Genomic DNA, 21,449 nt, shown 5'->3' with positions numbered 1-21,449 from the left:
GGTGCAAGAATTCCATTCCGCCTACCCTCACAAACCCCCGGGGGAAGGGGGGTCTTTAGGGGGGCAGAATGTCAGGAGCAGGCCATGAAGGCAGTTCATGGTTGCGCTCCCAGGTGTTGTTTTGCAGCTCTCTCCAAGGCCAGATTAGATCACCAGTCCGTGCCCCGTGTTTAGACTTCATAGATTCCTTCAGTGTGGGAAATGCCAAGTACTCCTTCCTGCCTCTGGGAGGGGGGTTGCCTGGGTTACTGGTTATCTCTTATTGCTTTGTATATATGCCAAATGCCTTCCCTTAGCCCCTCACTAGTAACATTCTGAATATGGCTTCTGTAACCTGTAGTGCTTAATCAATAAAACTGCTTTCGTGGACTTGCCGTCTGCTGGAATCTGTTTATGGGATTTGCCACAGGACTAGAGCTTACAGATACCAAGATAAGAAGGCCAATCACAACTCTTAAAAAGCAATTAAGTCTTTTTCTGTAATTATTCCAACTCTGTCCAAAACAAAGGATTGTCAAAATAACAGGAGTGTTCAACTTGCAAATTCAACTCATGGTGTTCCACTCATTCAACTTGCAAATTCAGCAAAAAAAAAAAAGAATGGTATCATTACTACTACAACCGTACCTCATCTGGTTATCTATATACAGAAGGTACACTTTTAGACAGTTTTTGAAAAACACTCTTACGTTAAACTAGATTATTTCAGTCTCTGACTTGATCTCTATTTTGAATTTCACATTCTTTATAATGAAAATTTATATAACCAAATAATGATTTTCTGTTTCAGAGGCTTCATAAAGAATTACCCCTTAGCCCAGAAGAGCTGGAGAAAGTATTTGATACTCTGGATGCAGATGGCAATGGTTCGCTTACTCCAGAGGAATTCACCTCAGGATTCAGTGAGTTCTGAAATGCAAATAGCTCTCCAAAAACCTTTCACCTGACCCTCATAGTCCCAAATCTACACAAAAATGTATATCATTTGAGTCCATTTTACTTTGTCAGTCAGCATTGGATGACTGAATGTGTATGTGTTGAAATTTCTTACACCCCGGGATTAGTGCCAAAATTCACGATCCAAAACTGTGATAATGCCTACTGTACCTTTTGTATTTTGTGGCTTGTTGTTCACCAGGTTTGTTTCTCTGCAGCTATGCACCTATGTGTATTAATAAATGTATACCAACTGAGATTAACGTATCTCACAAAGTGGATTGTAATCTACAAAAGCAACGGCATAACCCTTAACCCCATCCTGAAAGGTGACTAAGCTCTTTGCTGACACATTTAGGAGATATATCACCGTGTCCCAAATATGCCAGCAGCAAGCCCTGCTGGCCCCTGCGCCAATGTAATCGCTATGCGGGTATAGAATCAGGCAGTGTTAGAGGTGTGGTGTGAGTAGAATAGCTTCCAAAACTTAGTTAGCTTCCAAAATCTCTCCAGCTCCTTATACTTCATTGCAGCATTTACTGCAACAAAAGCCCTTACGTATCTCAAAACTATAGAATCCCATGCAAAAGAAAAATCCCTGAGCACCCTCTCACCACCTCCTGCCCCACCTGCGAGCACAGATGATGATAATGCCTTTTTTTTAATTTGTAGTTTTTTATTTTGCACATACAAACAAATACAAACAAATACAATTTGTAACAAATTAACATCACACATTATGATGAATTAGATCAAGAGGTAATGACTTTAAGAATAGTAGGTTAAACCTTTACCCATTGGAACATATTGAGTAGTTAAAACAGGTATTTAAAATCGGGAAAAGCCAACATATCAAATTTTTCTAGGATTGGAAACCTTGTTTCTAAGAAAAGTGACTCGTGGTTGGGGTTTTCCATTTGCTCTACTTTTTCTGAATTTTTTTCCATAATCAGGAAGTCTTTAATACGATTCACCCACATAGAAACTGTGGGAGGATTTTTGTTTCTCCATTGTGATGCTATTATTATTTTTGCTATAGAAATAAGAATTTGTATGAGCTGGATTCTAATCTTGGGAATTTTGGGATCATATCCTTGATTTAGTAGTATGAGTTCTGGTTGTTTTGGTATGGAATAACCTGTGAGTAGGAGGATTTCTCTTAGAATATCATCCCAAAAGGAATTAATGTGTTTGCATGACCACCAACAATGTAGGTAGGTACCCAGACTACCACAATTTTTCCAACACTTTGCGGAGAAGGAGTTATTAATATGGTTTAATTTCACAGGAGTTAGATACTACCTTGTCAACAGTTTCACCATTTGCATCTTGTCAGAAACTATTCTTGATGTATAGCTGTATGATTTCCAGGTTTGTAACCAATGTTTGTCTAAAATTATTTTTCCACAATCTTTGTTCCACTTAGTTAAGTAGGTAATAACTCCTTTTCTAATGTTTTCCTCAGTAAAATATGATAAAGTTTTGAGATTAGGTGTGTAATTTAACCAAAGTTTCAAAATCAGTTAGGGTTTTTTTAAAAGCTTGTATAAATTGTTTATTATTACATAAATGTTTTAATTGGAAATATTGAAACCAGGGTAACTTAGAGCTAGTACCAGCTTCAATCCTGGATTTATCTAATAGATGTCCTGCTTTGATGATATGTTCAAAAGTAATTTTTCCATTTGTCCTCCACCAAGTAAAGTCATTAGTGCTTAAAGCTGGCTTAAACCATTTTTGTCCTTTAAAGGGGGATATTCTAGATGGATGGGGCTAAAGTTTGTTGATATTTGTCCCAGATCTTTATACTCAAATTAAGAAAGGAATTCTGAGTTGTTCTTTTTGGTCTATCAGTGGGATTATTCAAGAGGAATTCAAATATTGAGATTTTTGTTCCGCCAGAGAATTCCAAGTCTAACCAGTCTGGGGCAGGCTTATCTTTCATTAATACTATTATATTTTTGAGGTGAATAGCCTCATGATAGAGGGGAATATCTGGGACATCTAGGCCTCCTTTCGTGGATGGAGACTGAAGTGTATTTAGTGAGATTCTTCGTTTGTGATTATTCCAAATGAACCTTTGGATCTTATTTTGCCATTACTTCCAACAGGAGTAAGAAAACATTGATGGGAGAGATCTAAATAAGAATATAAAATGGGGAAGAATTGAACTTTTAATAAGTTTAATTCTTTCAAATAGGGAAAGTTGTATTCTTTGCCATTCCAAGTATAACTGGTTGAGTTTCTGATTTATTTTAGTTATATTGATTTTTTTAGATCAGCAATATTGACAGGGATTGACAAACCTAGGTGGTTCCAAGTTGTGGACACCCACTTGTAGTCAAAATTCTCTTGGATTGTTGAAAAGGATTTAGGTGTTAAATGTATAGGGTAAAGTTCACTTTTATTTTTGTTAATTTTTAAACCTGAAATACTGGCAAAATGCCCAATAGTTTCATCCACAAAGGGGAGTGATGAGCAGGGTTCTGTGATATAAAGAACCATATCATCTGCAAACAGTGACAATTTGTATATCTTCTTTCCTACGCTAATACCTTCAATTTTTGAATTAGTTCTAATGTGATGGGCGAGGGGCTCAATCGCTAATGCAAACAATAATGGAGACAAGGGGCACCCTTGTCTAGTTCCTCTGTGTAGTCTGATTGATTCTGAAGTCAAGCTATTGACTTTTATTTTAGTAGTGGGATGAGTGTAACTTGCTTTGATTGCTTGCATAAATTTTGGCCCAAATTGCATTTTCTCTAATAAAAGAATTAAGTAATTAGTTTCTACCGAGTCAAACGCTTTTTCAGTAACTAAAGAAATGATGACAGAATCAGTTTTCAAGCTTTTGCAATATTTAATGATGTTCAAGGTTTTCCTGATATTTTTTGTTAACTGCCTCTGGGGAATGAAGCCTGATTGGTCTGTATTGGTATAGTTGCCTATAAACTTGTTCAGTCTGGCTGTTAAAATTGATGCAAAAAATTTTGAATCTTGGTTTAAAAGAGAAATGGGCCTGTATGAGGATGGATTCGAGAGGTCTTTTCCTGGCTTTGGTATTAAAATTGTGGCAGATTCCGACCAGGAGAGGGGAGTTATTGCCCTTTCCATTACCATATTGCAAATTTCTGTAAAAGGAGAAGCGAGTAAATGAGAAATTGTTTTGTAAAATTCTGATGGAAAGCCGTCAATTCCAGACCCCTTGTTAATTTTTATTTTTTAAATAGTATCTAAAACTTCTTGGGGGGCTATGGGTTGATCTAAGAGTTTTTGGTGGTAAGCTGATAAGCGATTGGTATAATCTATTCAGGATACAATGATTTCACATTAACATACCACACCCTCATTAGCACATTATCTTGATACTTACAGGACAATGATTAGCACATTACCTTTAATACTTTGAAGGCAATGATTCAGCTCAAACCCAACCCCTTTTTTGACTATATATTACTCTTCCTATACACTTGACACTGAGAGACACTGTCCTTCAGTGTTACTCCTCTGAAGATGCCTGCCACAGCTGCTGGCGAAACGTCAGGAAAGAAAATACCAAGACCACTGTCACACAGCCCGGATAACCTACAAGAACCTATTGTATTTAGATAGTTCTCAATTTGTTGAGTGTTTGGCCTATGGGAAGAGTATAACTTTGAATAGAATGTGTGTAATAATTTTATAATAGAGTTAGAATCCGTATGGGTATGGCCCTTTTCATCCTTGATGGAACTCACCAATCTTTATTTAATTTCTGTCGAGTTCTCCAGGCCAAAATTTTTAATGATTTAGGGCCAGAGTGCCAATAGCGCTGCTTCATAAATAAAATGTTTTTTTTAATTTGAGAGGATTCCAAGTGTTCGAGTTTTTTCCTTTCTGTTAATAATTTTTTATAAATAGATTTACTTCCCGTTTGCTTATGAAGATGTTCTAGATTAGTAATAGTAGTGATGTTTTGTCTAATCTGATTTTTTTTCTTTTTAACTGCTGAGGCCATGGCAATGAATTTTCCCCTCAATTCAGCTTTAAGGGCGTCCCAAGTTATTGGCAGAGCTACTCCACAATTCCAATTGAGGTCTAGATAATTTTTTATTTCAAGTTCGATTTCTTTTGCAATAGAGCTGTCTGTCAGTAAATTTCTGTTGAGAGACCAATTGTAATTTTTATATTGGTTTTGGGATTTTTTATTGTGGCTTCAACCCAGTGGGGATCAGTCCATAACTTAAGCCCTATCTTTGTTGAGTTGAATAGAGGTAATATTTTTTTTGAAATCAAGATATAATCAATTCTAGTGTACGTCTCAAATTGTGAGGAATAATAAGTGTAATCTCTGCAATTGGGATTGTGGACTCTCCACAAATCAATCATATTAAATTTTTGAAGTGTTATGGCTAATTTTGATGTATTGTTTCCCAGCTCAGATGGGGAACTACGTTTTTTGTTTGTGACTTTAGACCTATCTAAATGAGGGTTGTTAATAATATTGAGATCTGCTCCCATAATAACTTCTCCCTCTTCAAAGTTTTCTAATTTCATAAGAACATTCTCAATGAATTGAGTTTGATTGGTGTTTGGGACATATACTGATGCCAAAGTAATTTTGATGCCATTTAATAAGCCTTTACTAATAGTCTTTACTAATTTTTTGTGGGGTAGTCTTTACTAATTTATAGTCTTTACTAATTTTTGTGGGGTAAAATTAATATTACTGGAAATTAAGATGGCAATTCCTCTTGATTTGGATGTACCATAAGCATATAATGTCTCAGCCCATCTCTTTGATTGAAATGGTTGTATTTTAGAATTTTTTAAGTGAGTTTCCTGGAGGAAAACTGTATCCGGGTGTTCTTTTAGAATCACAGACTGGATACTCTTGGCCTTGATCCGATTATTTAAACCTCTACAGTTGAGGGAGATTATTTTGTGCGACATCAAACAACTTACAAAATTATAACTCTATAACTTTATAAACTTATCTAAATTTCAATTTACTTATTAAACTAAACTAAACTAAACTAAACTAAGCCCCTCTGGAAAAGGCTATACCCAAACATACACACACACAAATTAAATAGGTGTAATAAACTCACCCTTGTTATTTAACAGTAGAAAGTACTTAATTCTATATCTAGCCTATTAAAGCACAGGGTCAATAATGACACCTGTAGCCGGAGGGGTTATAATAAGGAGGGAGAAGATCAAACTATCCTGAACTGCACCGCATAAGCTTGTTAATATATGCAAAAGCCACAAATTAAGTTTTTAAGTATGCTCAACAGTCTGGGGTTTGTTATAATTTTTTTTTGTGTGAAATGCTTTTTCAGTTCTGTGGGGCCTTTAGTTGATTGAGTTTTCGCCAGATCTTCATTCGAGGTTTCCTTTATGTCTATCTCTAAGGGGTATTCTTCATGGATATTTGCTGCTGCTTCGACGCTGTTTTGCGTCGGAGGCAAATTTTGGTTATTCACTGCAGAGCCGTGTTTTCACTCACTGAGCAAAATAAGCCGGTTTAAAAGAGAGGCAATCCAAACCACTTCTGAGCCGTACTTTCCAGTAAAAGAGCGTTTTTTTGCTCGGATGCCCATGAAGAAATGTTTGCTTCGCTCCCCGGGACGTCTCCTTTCTCCTCCCCCAAGAACGGTGATTGGCTGGGGGAGTTGCCACTCTAACAGCATCGCACCGGCAGGAGGGAGACCCAGAGCAGACTGGCTGCCCCTCTTCAGAAGGGTGATGGGGGTTTTGCCGCTCTCAGGATTCCCCTCCCCAACACACACACACATAGGATCGCACCGGCAGGAGGGAGACCCAAAGCAGACTGGCTGCCCCTCTTCAGAAGGGTGACGGGAGTTTTGGCTTGGGTTTGCCGCTCTCATGGTCCCCCCCCCCAAACACACACACACACATAGGATCACACCGGCAGGAGGGAGACCCAAAGCAGACTGGCTGCCTCTCTTCAGAAGGGTGACGGGAGTTTTGGCTTGGATTTGCTGCTCTCATGGTCCCCCCCCCCACACACACACACACATAGGATCACACCGGCTGGAGGGAGACCCAGAGCAGACTGGCTGCCTCTCTTCAGAAGGGTGACGGGAGTTTTGGCTTGGATTTGCTGCTCTCATGGTCCCCCCCCACACACACACATAGGATCACACCGGCAGGAGGGAGACCCAAAGCAGACTGGCTGCCTCTCTTCAGAAGGGTGACGGGAGTTTTGGCTTGGATTTGCTGCTCTCATGGTCCCCCCCCCACACACACACATAGGATCACACCGGCAGGAGGGAGACCCAAAGCAGACTGGCTGCCTCTCTTCAGAAGGGTGACGGGAGTTTTGGCTTGGATTTGCTGCTCTCATGGTCCCCCCCCACACACACACATAGGATCACACCGGCAGGAGGGAGACCCAAAGCAGACTGGCTGCCTCTCTTCAGAAGGGTGACGGGAGTTTTGGCTTGGATTTGCTGCTCTCATGGTCCCCCCCCACACACACACATAGGATCACACCGGCAGGAGGGAGACCCAAAGCAGACTGGCTGCCTCTCTTCAGAAGGGTGACGGGAGTTTTGGCTTGGATTTGCTGCTCTCATGGTCCCCCCCCACACACACACATAGGATCACACCGGCAGGAGGGAGACCCAAAGCAGACTGGCTGCCTCTCTTCAGAAGGGTGACGGGAGTTTTGGCTTGGATTTGCTGCTCTCATGGTCCCCCCCACACACACACACATAGGATCACACCGGCTGGAGGGAGACCCAGAGCAGACTGGCTGCCTCTCTTCAGAAGGGTGACGGGAGTTTTGGCTTGGATTTGCTGCTCTTGGGATGCCCCCCCGCCCAACACACACACACAGGATCATGGGAAGAGTGGGCGGGATTAGGCGGATTTGGAGCGGTGAGTCATGAGCGGCAGCAGACGTAAGCAGCGCAGAGAAGTGCGCTGTTTCTCCCGTGAAAAATTGGGATGGGGGGAGAATCTGCACTGCCATGAAGAAGCTATTTAAATCAGTTTATTATTTGCTCCGGTTCGAAACCGAAGCAAAATCCACCGTGAAGAATACCCCTAAGTCTTGAAGTCCAGGTCTTCAGCTGTGAAAGTATGGCCATTTTTTCGTACCAAAATATTTGAATTAGGCAGCCATTTGTATCTTGTAGATGCTGCTGAAAGAGAGGATGTGATGGGTTTCAGGATTCTTCTTTTAGCAAGGGATTCCGGTGCAAGATCTGGGAAAACTTCGATTTTCGACTGTTTAAAAAGAAGAAAACCTTTAGCTCTGGCCTCGTTGTAAATTTGGTTTTGGTTCTGTTGTCTGATATTTTCACTATAATGTCTCTTCTTAATGATGAGTCTGGTTTAGGAATGGGGCCTGATCTATATGCTTGAGCAATATAGGGAGCCACCCCATCCTCCAAGTTGAATATATTAGCTAACCAAGCAGCTATGAATATTTCCAGAGGTTCGGATTGTTCCACCTTCTCAGGAAATCTTCTAACTTCTTCGCAGTTTATTCTCCATAATGATTATTTTTTCTTTCAAGATGACCTCATTGGACTGCAGAGCTCTAATTTCTTCTTGAGCAGTTATCCCCAGCTCTAATGCTGTTTCTGCAGTTTTATCTGTTTACTTTAAGTTATTTTGGAGCTCTAGAAGAGAAGAAGAAATAGGTTGGAGTAATTCTGCCATCCTACTTACAATTTTGTGCTCGAGTTGGCGAAGGGCAGTCGTTATTTGATTTTCCAAGGCTTCTGGAGCTTGTTCTTTGCACTTTTCTTCCAGCTTAACTTGTTCGGCGGCCATTTTGCCTGCCTGGCTGCCTAGAAACTCTGGAGGCTCTGAAGGTCCTCTACACAGAAAAGGCTTCAACTCCGGCGATTTCTGGTTGCTTTTCCTGTTTCTGCCCCCCCCCCTTGTTTTCCCATAGCTTTTAGGATATTTTTGGCTTAGCTAGGATTTAACTGCGGCGATTTTTTAGTAGATTGGTGCAGAGAGTAGAGATCAGACGTCTTCTACATAGCTCGACGCCCGCCCCCCATGATGATGCCATTTAAGCCTGCAGCCAATCATACCTCTTCTAAAGACTATGTAGACCCCATGTCAGTCTCAGGCGTCTGCCCCTAGCATCCCTCAAGCAAACTCATCCAGACAGGTAGCTCTGAAGCAGTAATACTTTATTAGGAACTAAAAGGCAAATAAAAGAAACTGCTGCACGTAGGCAGCAAAGGTTAGCAATGGAGACCCCTTACAGGCTACCTGCTTAAAAACACTAGGACAGGAGAATAAGATAAACATTGCTAGGCAACAGCGAGATAAGCAGTTCCCATGAGTGAAGAGAAAACACGCCGCAGCTGTGAGAATCGGCACAAACGAAAGTATACACAGGAACTTCCAAACCCTGAGAACCAAAGACTTGACTTGTGGCCTGACTGGATCTTGCATTCAGTGAAGAACTTGAAACCCCAGCCAGGATGTCCAGAGCTCAGGTGATAAGGTGTGTGGCGTAGGGCTATCCTGCTCTGGCCTCATGTCATGCACACTTAGAACACGGACCCCCAAGGGAGCCAGGACAAGGTAACCCACACAGGCAAGCAAGTACCTCTCCCCCCCCGCCCAGTGCCTACTCTGTGTACTGCCTCTACAACTCTGCATCCCACAACAGTGGCTAGCAGTAAGTACAAACAGTGCAGGGGTGGGGGGCTCACAGACATGCTGGTGCTTCAGTACTGCACTGCTAACCCAGCATCTTGCCAGCGCAACCCCCTCCCCCTGTAAGTGCAGAGTGCAGGGAGCGCAATCACACACCACAGATCAAACACATACAATGCCCTTTGCTTTGCATGGTCAGAGCTGCATGGAGCAGTGCTTATGGGAAACTACATTTTTACAGGCTGTGTTTATTAATTTGCTTGTTATGATTGGCAATCAAATTATGCAAACTGTTTTATTTATAGATCCGTTTTGAGAGTCTGCATTTCTTTCATATTCTTACAACAATCCCCAATCCTTTCCTTTCCAAAAGTGGGAGACCCTTGACTGATTAATACCCCTGAAACTCATCTGTTAATTCTAGTCTTTATTTCCATTAGTCCTCAGAGAATACTAGACCAAAATCCTCCTCTCATTCCTTCTGGAAGTATATGAAATTAACAACACAATTAATAAGTGTTACTAAATTCTGCTTCTCTTTCTGCTCTTGTGGCAACATTTTCACTAAGAATGAGATCAAATGTTCTCCTTATTTTTTTGAAGTTTGTTCATTTGTATTTTTATTGTTCACTTTTCTCCCTTATGTTATATCAAATTTTTTGCAGTGGCTTTGGGTGATCAATATCTTAGTAGGATTTTGTGTAGACGTGCTTAAAGATTGCTCTCTTAATCTGTTTTTATTTGCAGGCCAGTTTTTGTTTGGCCAAAAGGAATCAGTTTCTGAAATACAAGGAAGTGGAACTGAAAACATGAATCAGTCCAAATGGACGGGAAGCTGTGAGGATGGTGACGAGGAGGAAGATGAAGAACAGTTTTCAAATCTCATGGAGAAGCTGGGTGCGAACAAGGCCTTAGAAGAGTAAGTCCTGTTACGAACCATCAGAGTCCCAAGAAAATCACGTGATGCAGGTCTTGCGCTAAAGGCTGCACCATTTAGCCCACAACGGCAGTTTTCATATTTTTAATGCTCTCACATATAAAAATGATGGGCACACATAAAAGGACCTCACATTTCAAGTATTTATTGATTTTACAAAATTTATACCCTGCCTTTCTGCCCTCGGGGTGTGTGTGGGGGTAGTTGTCAATTTCCCATATTGTGCAGGGGGTTGGACAAGATGATCCTGGTGGTCCCTTCCAACTCTCTGATTCTTTGATTCATAAGGGCCACCAAAGTGGCTTACAAATGAAGACATCCATCAATAAAATCAACAAATCAATAAAATCAACAAATCAACATCAACAAATGAAGACATATGTCAATAAAATCACATCTTAATACGCTGAAGCGGTAGCCTTAACATGGCTAAAAGACTGGATAACCTTATCAAATACACGTTTACTGGAGCTTGAAGGCTTTAATAATATTAGTGGATGGCATGGCTATTTATGGTATGATAAAATTAAGATACAAGCATCATTCAGGAATCATATAATCAGGTCCTCTTTATTGCGTATTTGGATGAAATATAAACATATTTTGGAACCAGTAACGCCGATGTGGATTTCACCGCAAGAAATGTTAACACTACGTCCACTTAGACCGGACAAATTTATAATTTACCAGGAATTAATTAAATGGGAGGGGAAAAAATGTTTATTAAAAGAATTCCAATTTTTCAAAGAGGATCTACAATGGTTGCAATACTGTCAGATTAAATCAGTTTTTGTACAAGATATGAAAAATGGATTTTCTAAAGAAAAGTCCCCTTTCCATAAGATGTTATTAGATAATAATTTGAAATTGATCTCGAAAATGTACAATCTACTTTTAACAATATATTGTGAGCAGGAGACAATTAAACCAACTATGATCGACTGGGCTCAAAACATGGGACATGATATTGCTTTAAACAAATGGGAAAGACTATGGTCAAAAGATTTGAAAGGAATAAATGCGCAATCAATTCGAGAAAATATTTATAAAATGATGTATAGATGGCATTTAACACCCAAGAAGATTGCAAAGATATATAAAGTGACATCCCCTAAGTGTTGGAAATGTAATAAGGAAATTGGTTCCTTTTATCATATGTGGTGGACTTGTGATAAAGCTAAAGATTTTTGGGATATGATTTACAATGAACTGAGATTAATAGTACAAAAAATATACCCAAAACACCAGAAATTATGCTATTAAGTATGATACCTGACGACTTGCTAATACAAAGAACTTTTTTGATCTATGCTACAACAGCTGCGAGACTGCTTTATGCAGCAAAATGGAAAGGGGCAGAAATTCCCGAGAAAAAAGACTGGATTGGGAAAATGTTTGAATTGGTGGAAATGGCAAAACTTACAGCCATTTTAAATGAAAAAGACAATGTTCGATTTTTAGGGGAATGGGAGGATTGGATGAAATATTGTGAATATGAATTAAAACTGGGGAAAATGGAGGAATACTTATTAATCTGATCTAAAGGACACAATTAATATTAAGAGTTATAATCATTTATATTAATAGAAGATGCTTTATGAAAGTTAAATGAATTTATGATAGTTAAGATCAGACTAATTACGATGGGATGAATACTTTATTGAGGCGGAGAGAGGAGATGGGGAAGTCATAAATTTTCCTCTAATTTGTTTTTTTTTGTTATGAATTCAAGAAACTTTAACAACATAGAGTTAGAAATTTGAATTTCATATTGCTTTTATTGTTGTTTACTATCATGGAAAATTTGTATTATAAAAACCAATAAAATTATTATAAAAAAAATCACATCTTAAAACCATTAAAACCAACAAGAAACACATCATTAAAACCTAGCTCCAGACTAAAACCTAGCTCCAGACACATCATTAAAATCTAGCTCCAGACCAAGCTGCATTGTTCTGTATCCACTGGAGTTTCTGTGTTGACTTTAAGGGCACATCTATGAGGAGTGCATTATAATAGTTTGGCCTCAAGGTTACCATGGGGTGTGGCCAGATCAGCCAGGTCAAGGTAAAGAACCATCATCTGGGCTAAATAAGGATTGAAGAAAGCATTTTTTTGCAGTGGCATTAACTTACTTCTCCAGTAATAATGCTGGGTCCAGTATAACCAGTGTGAGTGTCAGCTGGACCCCATCAAATGTGGGAAGCAGAATGTCCTTCAAGACCTCAGCCTTCCTAATTAGCATCAACTTTGCCTTCTCAGGATTCAGTTTCAACTCATTCACCCTTACCCACAGCAAGCAGATAGTGGATCAGGACCTCTGCAACGTCACCAGGCAATTTGGAGGAAGAGATGTAGAGCTGGGAGTCATCAGCATTTTGCTGGCAATATACTCCCAGAATACAAATAATTTCTCCTAAGGGCTCTACGTAGAGATGAATGGGGATAAGACGTAGGTCTGTGGGATCCCCCAAGAAAGGTTTGGTAGCGCTAACAACTGATTTCCCAACAGAAACTTTCTGAGTCCAGTCTGTAAGTCTCCTCCGGCAGTCTTCAAGCAGCAGCTGGGCAAACCCTTGTCAGGGATGCTTTAGGCTGATGGGGGAGGGGGGGTTGGACTTGATGGCCTGTGGGGCCCCTTCCAACTCTTATGATTCTAGGAACTCTTTAAACCAGTCCAAAGCACTTTCTTTAATCCTTTTTTCTGCCTCCAAACACCTCAACAAGATGGCCATGGTCCACGGCGTCAAAGGGGCTTCTGATAAATCTTGAAAGGACAGCAAACTAGACGCTCACTGTTTTTAAGAGTTAGGTTTGGGTTCCTCACAGCCACACAACAGCTGCAGGGAATTGTTAAAAAATAAAGCAGAGCTCCCCCCTCAACAGCCATTTTCTGCACCAAAGCAGTGCTGGGGGGGGGGAGCTATTTCTCCATTTTTGCTTCTCCCAAGTGCACAGAATACTTCACATGGAGCAGCAAAATGGGGAAATAAATCCCCCCCCAGCACTGCTGTTTCAATGTGGGAAATAGTGGGGGTGGGGGGACAGGAGCCCCACTCCCCTGCAGCAGCATTCCTTCTGCTGTGTGACTGAGGGGAGCCTGAGCTGGGTCCAGTGAGCCCTGGAAACTTGGACCCAACTCTTTGGAAAAGCAAATGTCTAATTTGGCTCAGAGACCATCAGTTTAAAGCTACCAGCACGGCCTCCATCCTAGAGCCTGGCCTGTATCAGACTGAAGGAAACTCCAGTGCAGGTGGCTCACCAAGGAACACCTTGAAATGTTCTGCAATTGGTCTCTCTGTCATCATTCCCAGAAATGGCAACTGGAGACCAGGTGGTAACTGTCCACATCATTTGTCTCTAGTGATGGTTTTTAAAGGATTGGATGGATAAACTGTCTAGATGGTTGGAGGTAGTGAAAACTGATCTGGCTGGCATAATTGAAACCCGGTTGAAAGAAAATAACACGGTGTGTGCCCCAATTAATTTCAGCCAGTTATGTGGTCTTCAATCAACCCCGCATTAGAGGGTGGGGAGGTGGGGCGGCAAACTGTTCATTTAGACATTTGGACTCCATTTTTCTCCCACTGGGCACCCAAAACAGCTGACAACATCATTGTCCTTGCCTCTATTTTATCCTCACAACAATAACACTGAAAAAAAAATGACTGAGAAAAAATGACTGAGAAAAAACCCTGAGAGAAAATGACTGGCCCAAGGTCACCCAGTAAACTTCCATGGCAGAATGGTGATTTGAACCTGGGTTTCCTAGATCCTAGTCTGACCACTACACCATGCTGATATACAGGTTTATATCTATATATTTTTTAAAAAAACATACACAGAGCCATACGTAGAGCCCTCATACACAGAGATACAGAGAATATTTTGGGGGTACAGGGTGGCTGTAGCATCGGCTGCTCTTGCAGCTTGGAAACCTTTTAGCATGTAACAATTACTTTCTTTTCTTTCATAAGTGAGAATGATTTGAAGAAACTCTGGTCAAAGCTGAGGAAAGACGAGCCTTGTTTACTTTCCAGTTTTGAAGAATTCCTGGCAAGAGTTTTCTCTCAGCTTCAAGAAGCTGACCACGAGAAGAATGCACTGGAGTCTGCCCTGAGAAAGTGAGTGCTTCTTTTGATTGTGTCCACGTGGCGCCTTCTCAGGTGGACCGTAGAGGGCTCTTTGCTGCCACCCGCAATTTGCAGAGATGTTTTAAGTAAAGGGTTAGCAATTGAAGAAGTCTCTCGTTTCTTGTAACATTTAGTTTTTCTCCTTCACAAAATCATGCACAGGGTTGACATTTCATGTATTACTACCCCACTAATAATGTCCAAACCAGCCTTGATCGATTGAGCAAATATTGTCAATTAATACTGAACATGGCCGGACTGAGAAGTTAAAATGGTCCTGCACAAAAAGCCCCAGAATGACTGACTCCTCTCGTCGTTCTGATCAGGTTGAAGGGTGCGGCCCCTTGCGCCAAAGGGCAAAGAGCTGTCAGTTCACCATCATGGTACCTGTGCAGGCCCAGTGGTGGCTACCTGTGCACTCGCAGGCCTGAAGTTTCCGAAGCTCAAAAAAAAAAAAAAAACTGGCAGGCGCTACTTTCCCCTCCCCTCCCTTCTGCTTTCCTGCTTTTTCCAGCATAAAAGGAGGGGCAGAGCACACTTTCCTCCGTTCTCTCTCTGCTGCCACTTCTGTTCTTTGAAGCTCTGTGTGAAGAAATTGCAGCCTTTGGAGCTGTCCTGTGCTTTTGCGAATCTCAACCAGTTTGAGGAAACTTTTGAGCAAACTGCCTCAAACAACATGGCCTGGAAAGTTCTTTTCAAAAAATGCATGCCTTGCAGGGCTGAAATCCCCCAAACGGACAACCACACTCCCTGCCCACTATGCCTCAGCAGGATGTCTTGAAGTGCCCTCTGTACATGCACAGTGGGCCACTCCCAAAGCACTTCAGATTTATTATTAATATGGCAAAACCATTAAAATATTCATCTCCCAAACCACTTGGAAGCTGCTCTGTGGGAGAAATCTTGGTCTGGTGCAGCTTTTGACAATCATCCCAGCACGGTGCTGAGACCAAACCCAGAGAGATTTATCTGATCATTGTTGGTTCTGATGGATCCAAAACCAGTTTCAGAGCCTCTAGAAGATACAACACCTAAAAAGGAGCAAAGCCTCGAATACCCCGACATCACCCGGAAGAGGTGCTGCAGAGCCTCCTTCTAAAAAGTCGTGCAACAAATAACAAGCATGCTGACAAAGCCTCACTGAAGTCTTCCAAGTGGTCCACCCTCCTCACATCACAAAGTCATGGGTTCTGGCACAGCCATCGCTTGAACCTGTTGCCAAACCTAACACCAGTCCTGAGAATTCCCTCACCCAGTGTCAGCTTCGTCTTTCTCAGAATGTGAACTTGTCGATTCTGGACCACCAACTCCATGTCATCAACCATTGACATCCCGTTGATTGAGTCAGTTGTATCTGGCACTTCCCCACCTCTCCTCCGCAATCTTTCCTAGAAGGCCCACATGATGCCTACAGAGAATTGGGACCCACACACTCCGCTCAGTTCCGATCAGACTAATGCCATGCAGGATCCTCCAACAGGGCCAGAAGCACACCCTGACTTCAGTGGAGTCGAGATCAGATTTTCAGTCCTACTGCAATTACAAACTGTCACTTTATAACAAACCAAACTTTGATTTAGCCTCAGAACCATCTCAGAGGACCAGCTTCCAGAGCCATCCATATACTCTCCAAGTGAAGATCTTAGGCTCTATAGTGAGCAACTGATTTGTATGGCAAGACCACTTGAAATTGACATGTCCTATGCCCACCCAAGCCACAGATCCAATGTTCAACGTGATGCATGCCAGCACAACAAGTCAGTCACTTTCCCCGTCATTGAGGACTTCTAGAAGTAACAACCATGCCCTGGCTCAAACCTGCATCTGTGCCACCATTAGCCACAGAATCAAGAACCAATATAGGACCGAACAAGAAGGCTGTCCTTTCCTATTCCAACATCCCTTGGCCAACTCCCTAGTGGGTTGACACAATCCAAGGGAAAAACAAGGGCACTCAACAGAGCCTCTGTCAACAGAGAGGTTGCAAATTTGATGGAGTGGGCGGAAAGATTTATGCCTCTTCTGCCCTGGCATTCAAAACTACCAATTACAAATGCATAATGGCCAGAACCAACTGTTCGTGTGGGATGGACTCATCCCCTATCTGCAACTCCTACCAGAGGACAAGTGTGAACTCACAGAGATCCTGGCACTAGAGGCATGGATCCTATCCAAACACCAAATCTGATTCTGATGACATAGAGTTGGTGGCACACAGCATAACCACAGCACAGCCCACGGTGATATATTGGACTTGATTCTCACCAACAGGGAAGAACTGGTTGACGAGGTGAAAAGAGTGGGCTCCCTGGGTAGTAGTGACCGTGTCATTTGGGAATTTACGATCTTGGAGAAGGGAAAAGCTGTATGTAGTCAGACATGTAGGTTGGACCGAGTCATCAGTATGCTGATGATACCCAGCTGAATCTGTTGATGGACAGCTGACTGGATACCGTCCTGGAAAATCTGACCATGTGTTTGGAGGCTAGATCTGGGGAAAATCTGACCATGTGTTCGGAGCCGTCTGAAATCGAAACCATCAAACACGGAGGTCCTGTGGCTGGGCCCGGGGGGGGGGCAGAGTCAGGGACTTCAACTTCCCACTCTTGATGGGGTTCAGCTGGAGTTAGTTTCTTCCATCAGGAGCTTGGGAGTGATTCTGGATGCCTCCCTTTCTTTGGAGGCCCCAGTCACACACACTGCCAGGACAGCGTTCTTTCATCTTTGCCAGGTCCGGCAGCTTACCGCTTACCTATCTCATACTGATCTAGCCACAGTGATCCATGCAATGTTCACCTCTAGACTGGACTACTGTAACTACGCAGGGCTACCCTTGAGACTGCTCCAGAAATTGCAGCTGGTCCAGAATGCGGTGGTGCGCATCCTGACAGGGACCCCATGAAGAGCCCATATACCCCCGGTGCTTCACCAGCTGCACTGTCTCAATGCTGCCCCCTGCCCCCCGGCCCAATCTCTGAGTCTGATGGAGACCCAAGAAACCTGGGGGAGCCAGTTCTTTTAGGATGACAACTTTGCCCTCTCGCACCCAGGTCTCGATCATGCAAGCCTGGTCCACACCCTGTGATACAAAATAATCACGCAGAGTGGCGGTCTTATTATTATTAACTGAACAACGGCAGTGTCAGAGATGGGTAATTCCTAGATCTCCTACCATCGTTTCTCGGGATGGGCTGCAAGTTGGAAGGAGTCCGAGCATATCCATATCTCTGACTCCTTCCCTTGTAACACCTGCTTCCATCGCCATACCTCCCGAACCCCGTCCCTGATAACTGGGATCCCCATGCTGGCCTCCCCAGATCTAACTATTCCTGCTTGCATTTGTTTGCACAGCAGAAATAAATCCTAACTCACTAAAACCTCAGAATCACCAGTACAATGTATAACAACGTACCAACCCAACCCTTCCTCTAACCTCTGTAACTAACCACTTACTACTAGGGATTATACAGTAAACACATACCCTAATCGAGCCAAAGCTTGAATCAAAGCAAATCTCCCAATCAAGTCTCCAAATACAATCAAATGTCCAATTAATCCTGAAGAGATTCGGAGGGACTCAGGTTACAAGTCACTTTAAAAAAATTCAAACTAGAACCTACCCAAAGGATGTTCTTCGGAGGAGCGATCCTAGGATTCCACTTTGGCAAAGACTTTTCCACCCCCAGGCCATGTGTCTAGGGGTATTCCATTGCACTTGCCCATGACTCCAACCCGCCATATTCTTCCAAAGTCTCCTGGGATTAGCAGCCTGTACCACAGCTATAGTCCCATAAGCTTGACTGTGTATACACATCTTACAACTGGGGTTTCTAAGGGTATTCAACATCCTCCATCACCCCCAGTCCAGAAAGTTAAATGCCCCAAGACATGTTATATGTTCCCTGTTCTGGTGGACTCTTCCCCAAAACCTTTTGCCAGGGCTTTTGTTTTACCCCATCATACCAGGAATCACCCTTACCATAGATGCCTCACTGCTAGATTGGGGTGCTCATATGGACTCCTTTTCAGCCAGTGGTGTTTGGTCCACTTGTAAGAAATCACTCCATATAAACATCTTAGAAATCAAAGCAATTTACCTAGTCTGACCGCTCTTCAGCCTCACCTAATGAGGTAGCACATCCAGGTGGCGGCAGACAACTTAACAGCGATGTTTTATAGAAACAAGCAGGGAGGCCCGGCCTCATCTGCTCTGTGCTGCTTAACATCCACAATGTGGGAATGGTGCATCCTTCAGGGGCCCATCATCCAAGCAGCACATGTAGCAGGAAGAAACAACCACAGAGCAGATTTCCTCAGCTGCACCCTACTCGTGTCTCATGAATGGGAACTGAAACATCCCTTCCTCCCCCCACTATTCCAGCAGTGAGACGCCCCCGCAAGCGTAGACCTATTTGTGACCGATGTGGACAAGAAACGTGCCTCTTCCCATGAAGCTTGTTATCCTTGTTTGCTGCTGGGAGATGCCTTCTAGAGTTCACAGATGGGGGGTGGGGGTGGAGGGGGCTTGTACTGTGCCTCCCCTCCATTCCCACTAACGTTACTGGTGTTTAGCAAAATGAGAACCGAACACCACAGCCACCGTAATGGCCTCATTTTGGCTGATGCTGCTCAAACTGTCATGAGGCAGGTACCCTACCCCATCACAACCTCTTGCATCAAGGCCCCTTCCTGTACCCAAACACACGCGGCCTCCATTGGACTGTGGCTCATTCCTTCCACAGCAACAGCTTTTCAGAGCCTGTGAAGCAGGTACCATTAAATGCCAAGAAGCTGTCAACATGGTGCTCCTACTCTGCAAAATGGAAGCGTTTTTCACCCTGGGCCAGCCAGCAACAAATTGACCCAGTGGCATGTCCCCTAGGTCAACTCTTTGGCTACCTCCTACACCTAGTCCACGGAGGGATGTCATTGGTCATTTATGCATGGTCGCTTAACCCTCCTTTATTCCCTGTTTCAGCCAGGATCAAATTTTTCTGTATGCACGTTACCTCATTCCTTGTCGGCTCAACCCTGTGTCGATGTAAAATGAACCCAGCTTTTCCTATTTCTGTCCCGAATTAAACCATTCATCCTGGCTCATTCCAGAATCACTCAGCGAGCACACAACTTTCTCGGGTTGAGCTTCGCCCCACCCTTTTCCAAACCCCTCTTCAGGGCAGCATACAGATAGCCAAACAGGGAAAGCACAGAAGATTGGCTTCTCTCACAGCCAATCACAAAGCAGTGTGTAAAGAGGCAGGGATTCAAGTGCTTCCTGCTACCTCGGAGCTCTTTCTGAGCAAAAGAAAGGCTTTTTTAAAATGAGGCTTGGATTTCTCTCCCCCCCCCTTCTTTCAGGTAGCTCCATTTTTTGTTTTTTGTTCTTAAAATGCTTTTTTATGCAGCAGTTGGGTCTGGGGGGAAGGAAATCTCTCAGGGTGAGTACTGCGAAGTCAGCCAATTACAGAGCAGAATTTAAAGGGGTGGGGCTTGATTTGAGCTTGGGAGACTGCTTCTCTGTATTCATGCCTCCATTAGCACACAGTTTCGTCCCTGATCATTGCAGCCAGTGCACACAGTTTCCCCCAACCCGGGTTACTTTGATCCTGGCTGAAACGGGGAATAAAGGAGGTTAAAGCGACCATGCATAAATGACCACTATCGTCTGTCAAGGTACACCTAGCAACCATAGCCTGCTTCTTTAAAATCTTCAATTCCAGAGCGGTGCTGTGGCCACCTCTCAAATTTGGTCCCAAGACAGTGTCAGAATTTCATTTAAATCAAGACATCAACCTACCAGTGTCCCTTCTGGAACCATAGAATGAGACTGAATGTGACCTTCCCATTCTAGATGTCCACAGAGCCCTACCTGGACAGAAACAGGAGTTTTGGAAAGTCAGTAACGTATCCTATTCAGTCCTTACGTCAGACCTCAGACTCTCCACACAATCCATTTCTAGATGGATCGTCTCCTGTTACACCTCCACGTCCACTCCAACAGAGCGCAATCAATCTTGGCGGCATTCTGGCGAGGCCTTCCCATCAAAGAGCTATGAAAGGCGGCTACCTGGTCCTCCTCTGGCACTTTCGCAAATGCTACTCCACAGACACTGATGCCATGAAGGAGGCAGTAGTTGGAAAGGCGGTATTCCAGTCAATTTTTAGCTTGGCACTCACACCTGTTTTCCAAGACTTGGTAAGTCAGCTGCTGCTCTCCCATGTTGGACCACACAGGTACCATGACGATAATAGGGTTGCACTTATCTGTAACTGTTGTTCAAGTGGTCACCTGTGCATTCACACGTTCCCCCCTCCTGCCCCATTGTGAGCTCTGATAGTTGTGATAAATAAAGCTTAGCTCCTTCCAACAGCAGCAGTGAGGAGCTGGCGGAAGGTTTCCCGCGCCCCCGCCCCCCGAAATTTCACACTGGAAAAGGCAGGAAAGCAGTGTGTGGGGGGGAGAGGAGCTCCCTCTAGAGGTTATGCACTTCAAAATCTCCCAACAGGACCTCTGTGCATACGCAGTAACCCGTATGTGGCTGCACGGGTGGCCCACTCAATGAACAACAGTCACAGGTAAGTGCAACACTATGCTGCTGACCCTGATCTGGCCAGGCCTTAGTTTTCTGTTTCCCTTGCTTCTGTGCTTTTTGAAATATATTGTATAATGCTGATTCATTCATTGCAAGGAATTATAGCTGTATGGCATCTACTTCCTCACACAACAAAAAGTAATAGATATATTATAACATAATTTTGAATAAGGACTGATAAATTAGGATTTAGCAATAGATTTAACTAAA

The 21,449-nt window shown here is 42.9% G+C and overlaps 1 protein-coding gene across 1 annotated transcript in view; it reads left to right on the top strand.

The window, feature by feature from the left end:
- Positions 1-21,449, top strand: part of CRACR2A (calcium release activated channel regulator 2A) — a 93,921-nt gene that overhangs the window by 19,190 nt on the left and 53,282 nt on the right. The window contains exons 2-4 of the mRNA XM_056855753.1: positions 791-902; positions 10,321-10,492; positions 14,491-14,637. Of these exons, the coding sequence (XP_056711731.1) occupies positions 791-902; positions 10,321-10,492; positions 14,491-14,637 (431 nt within the window). The remainder of the gene's footprint in view (positions 1-790; positions 903-10,320; positions 10,493-14,490; positions 14,638-21,449) is intronic.

Source organism: Euleptes europaea, chromosome 9, assembly GCF_029931775.1.
Source record: "Euleptes europaea isolate rEulEur1 chromosome 9, rEulEur1.hap1, whole genome shotgun sequence".
Lineage (NCBI taxonomy): Eukaryota > Metazoa > Chordata > Lepidosauria > Squamata > Sphaerodactylidae > Euleptes > Euleptes europaea.
This window is presented reverse-complemented; position numbering and strand designations above follow the sequence as displayed.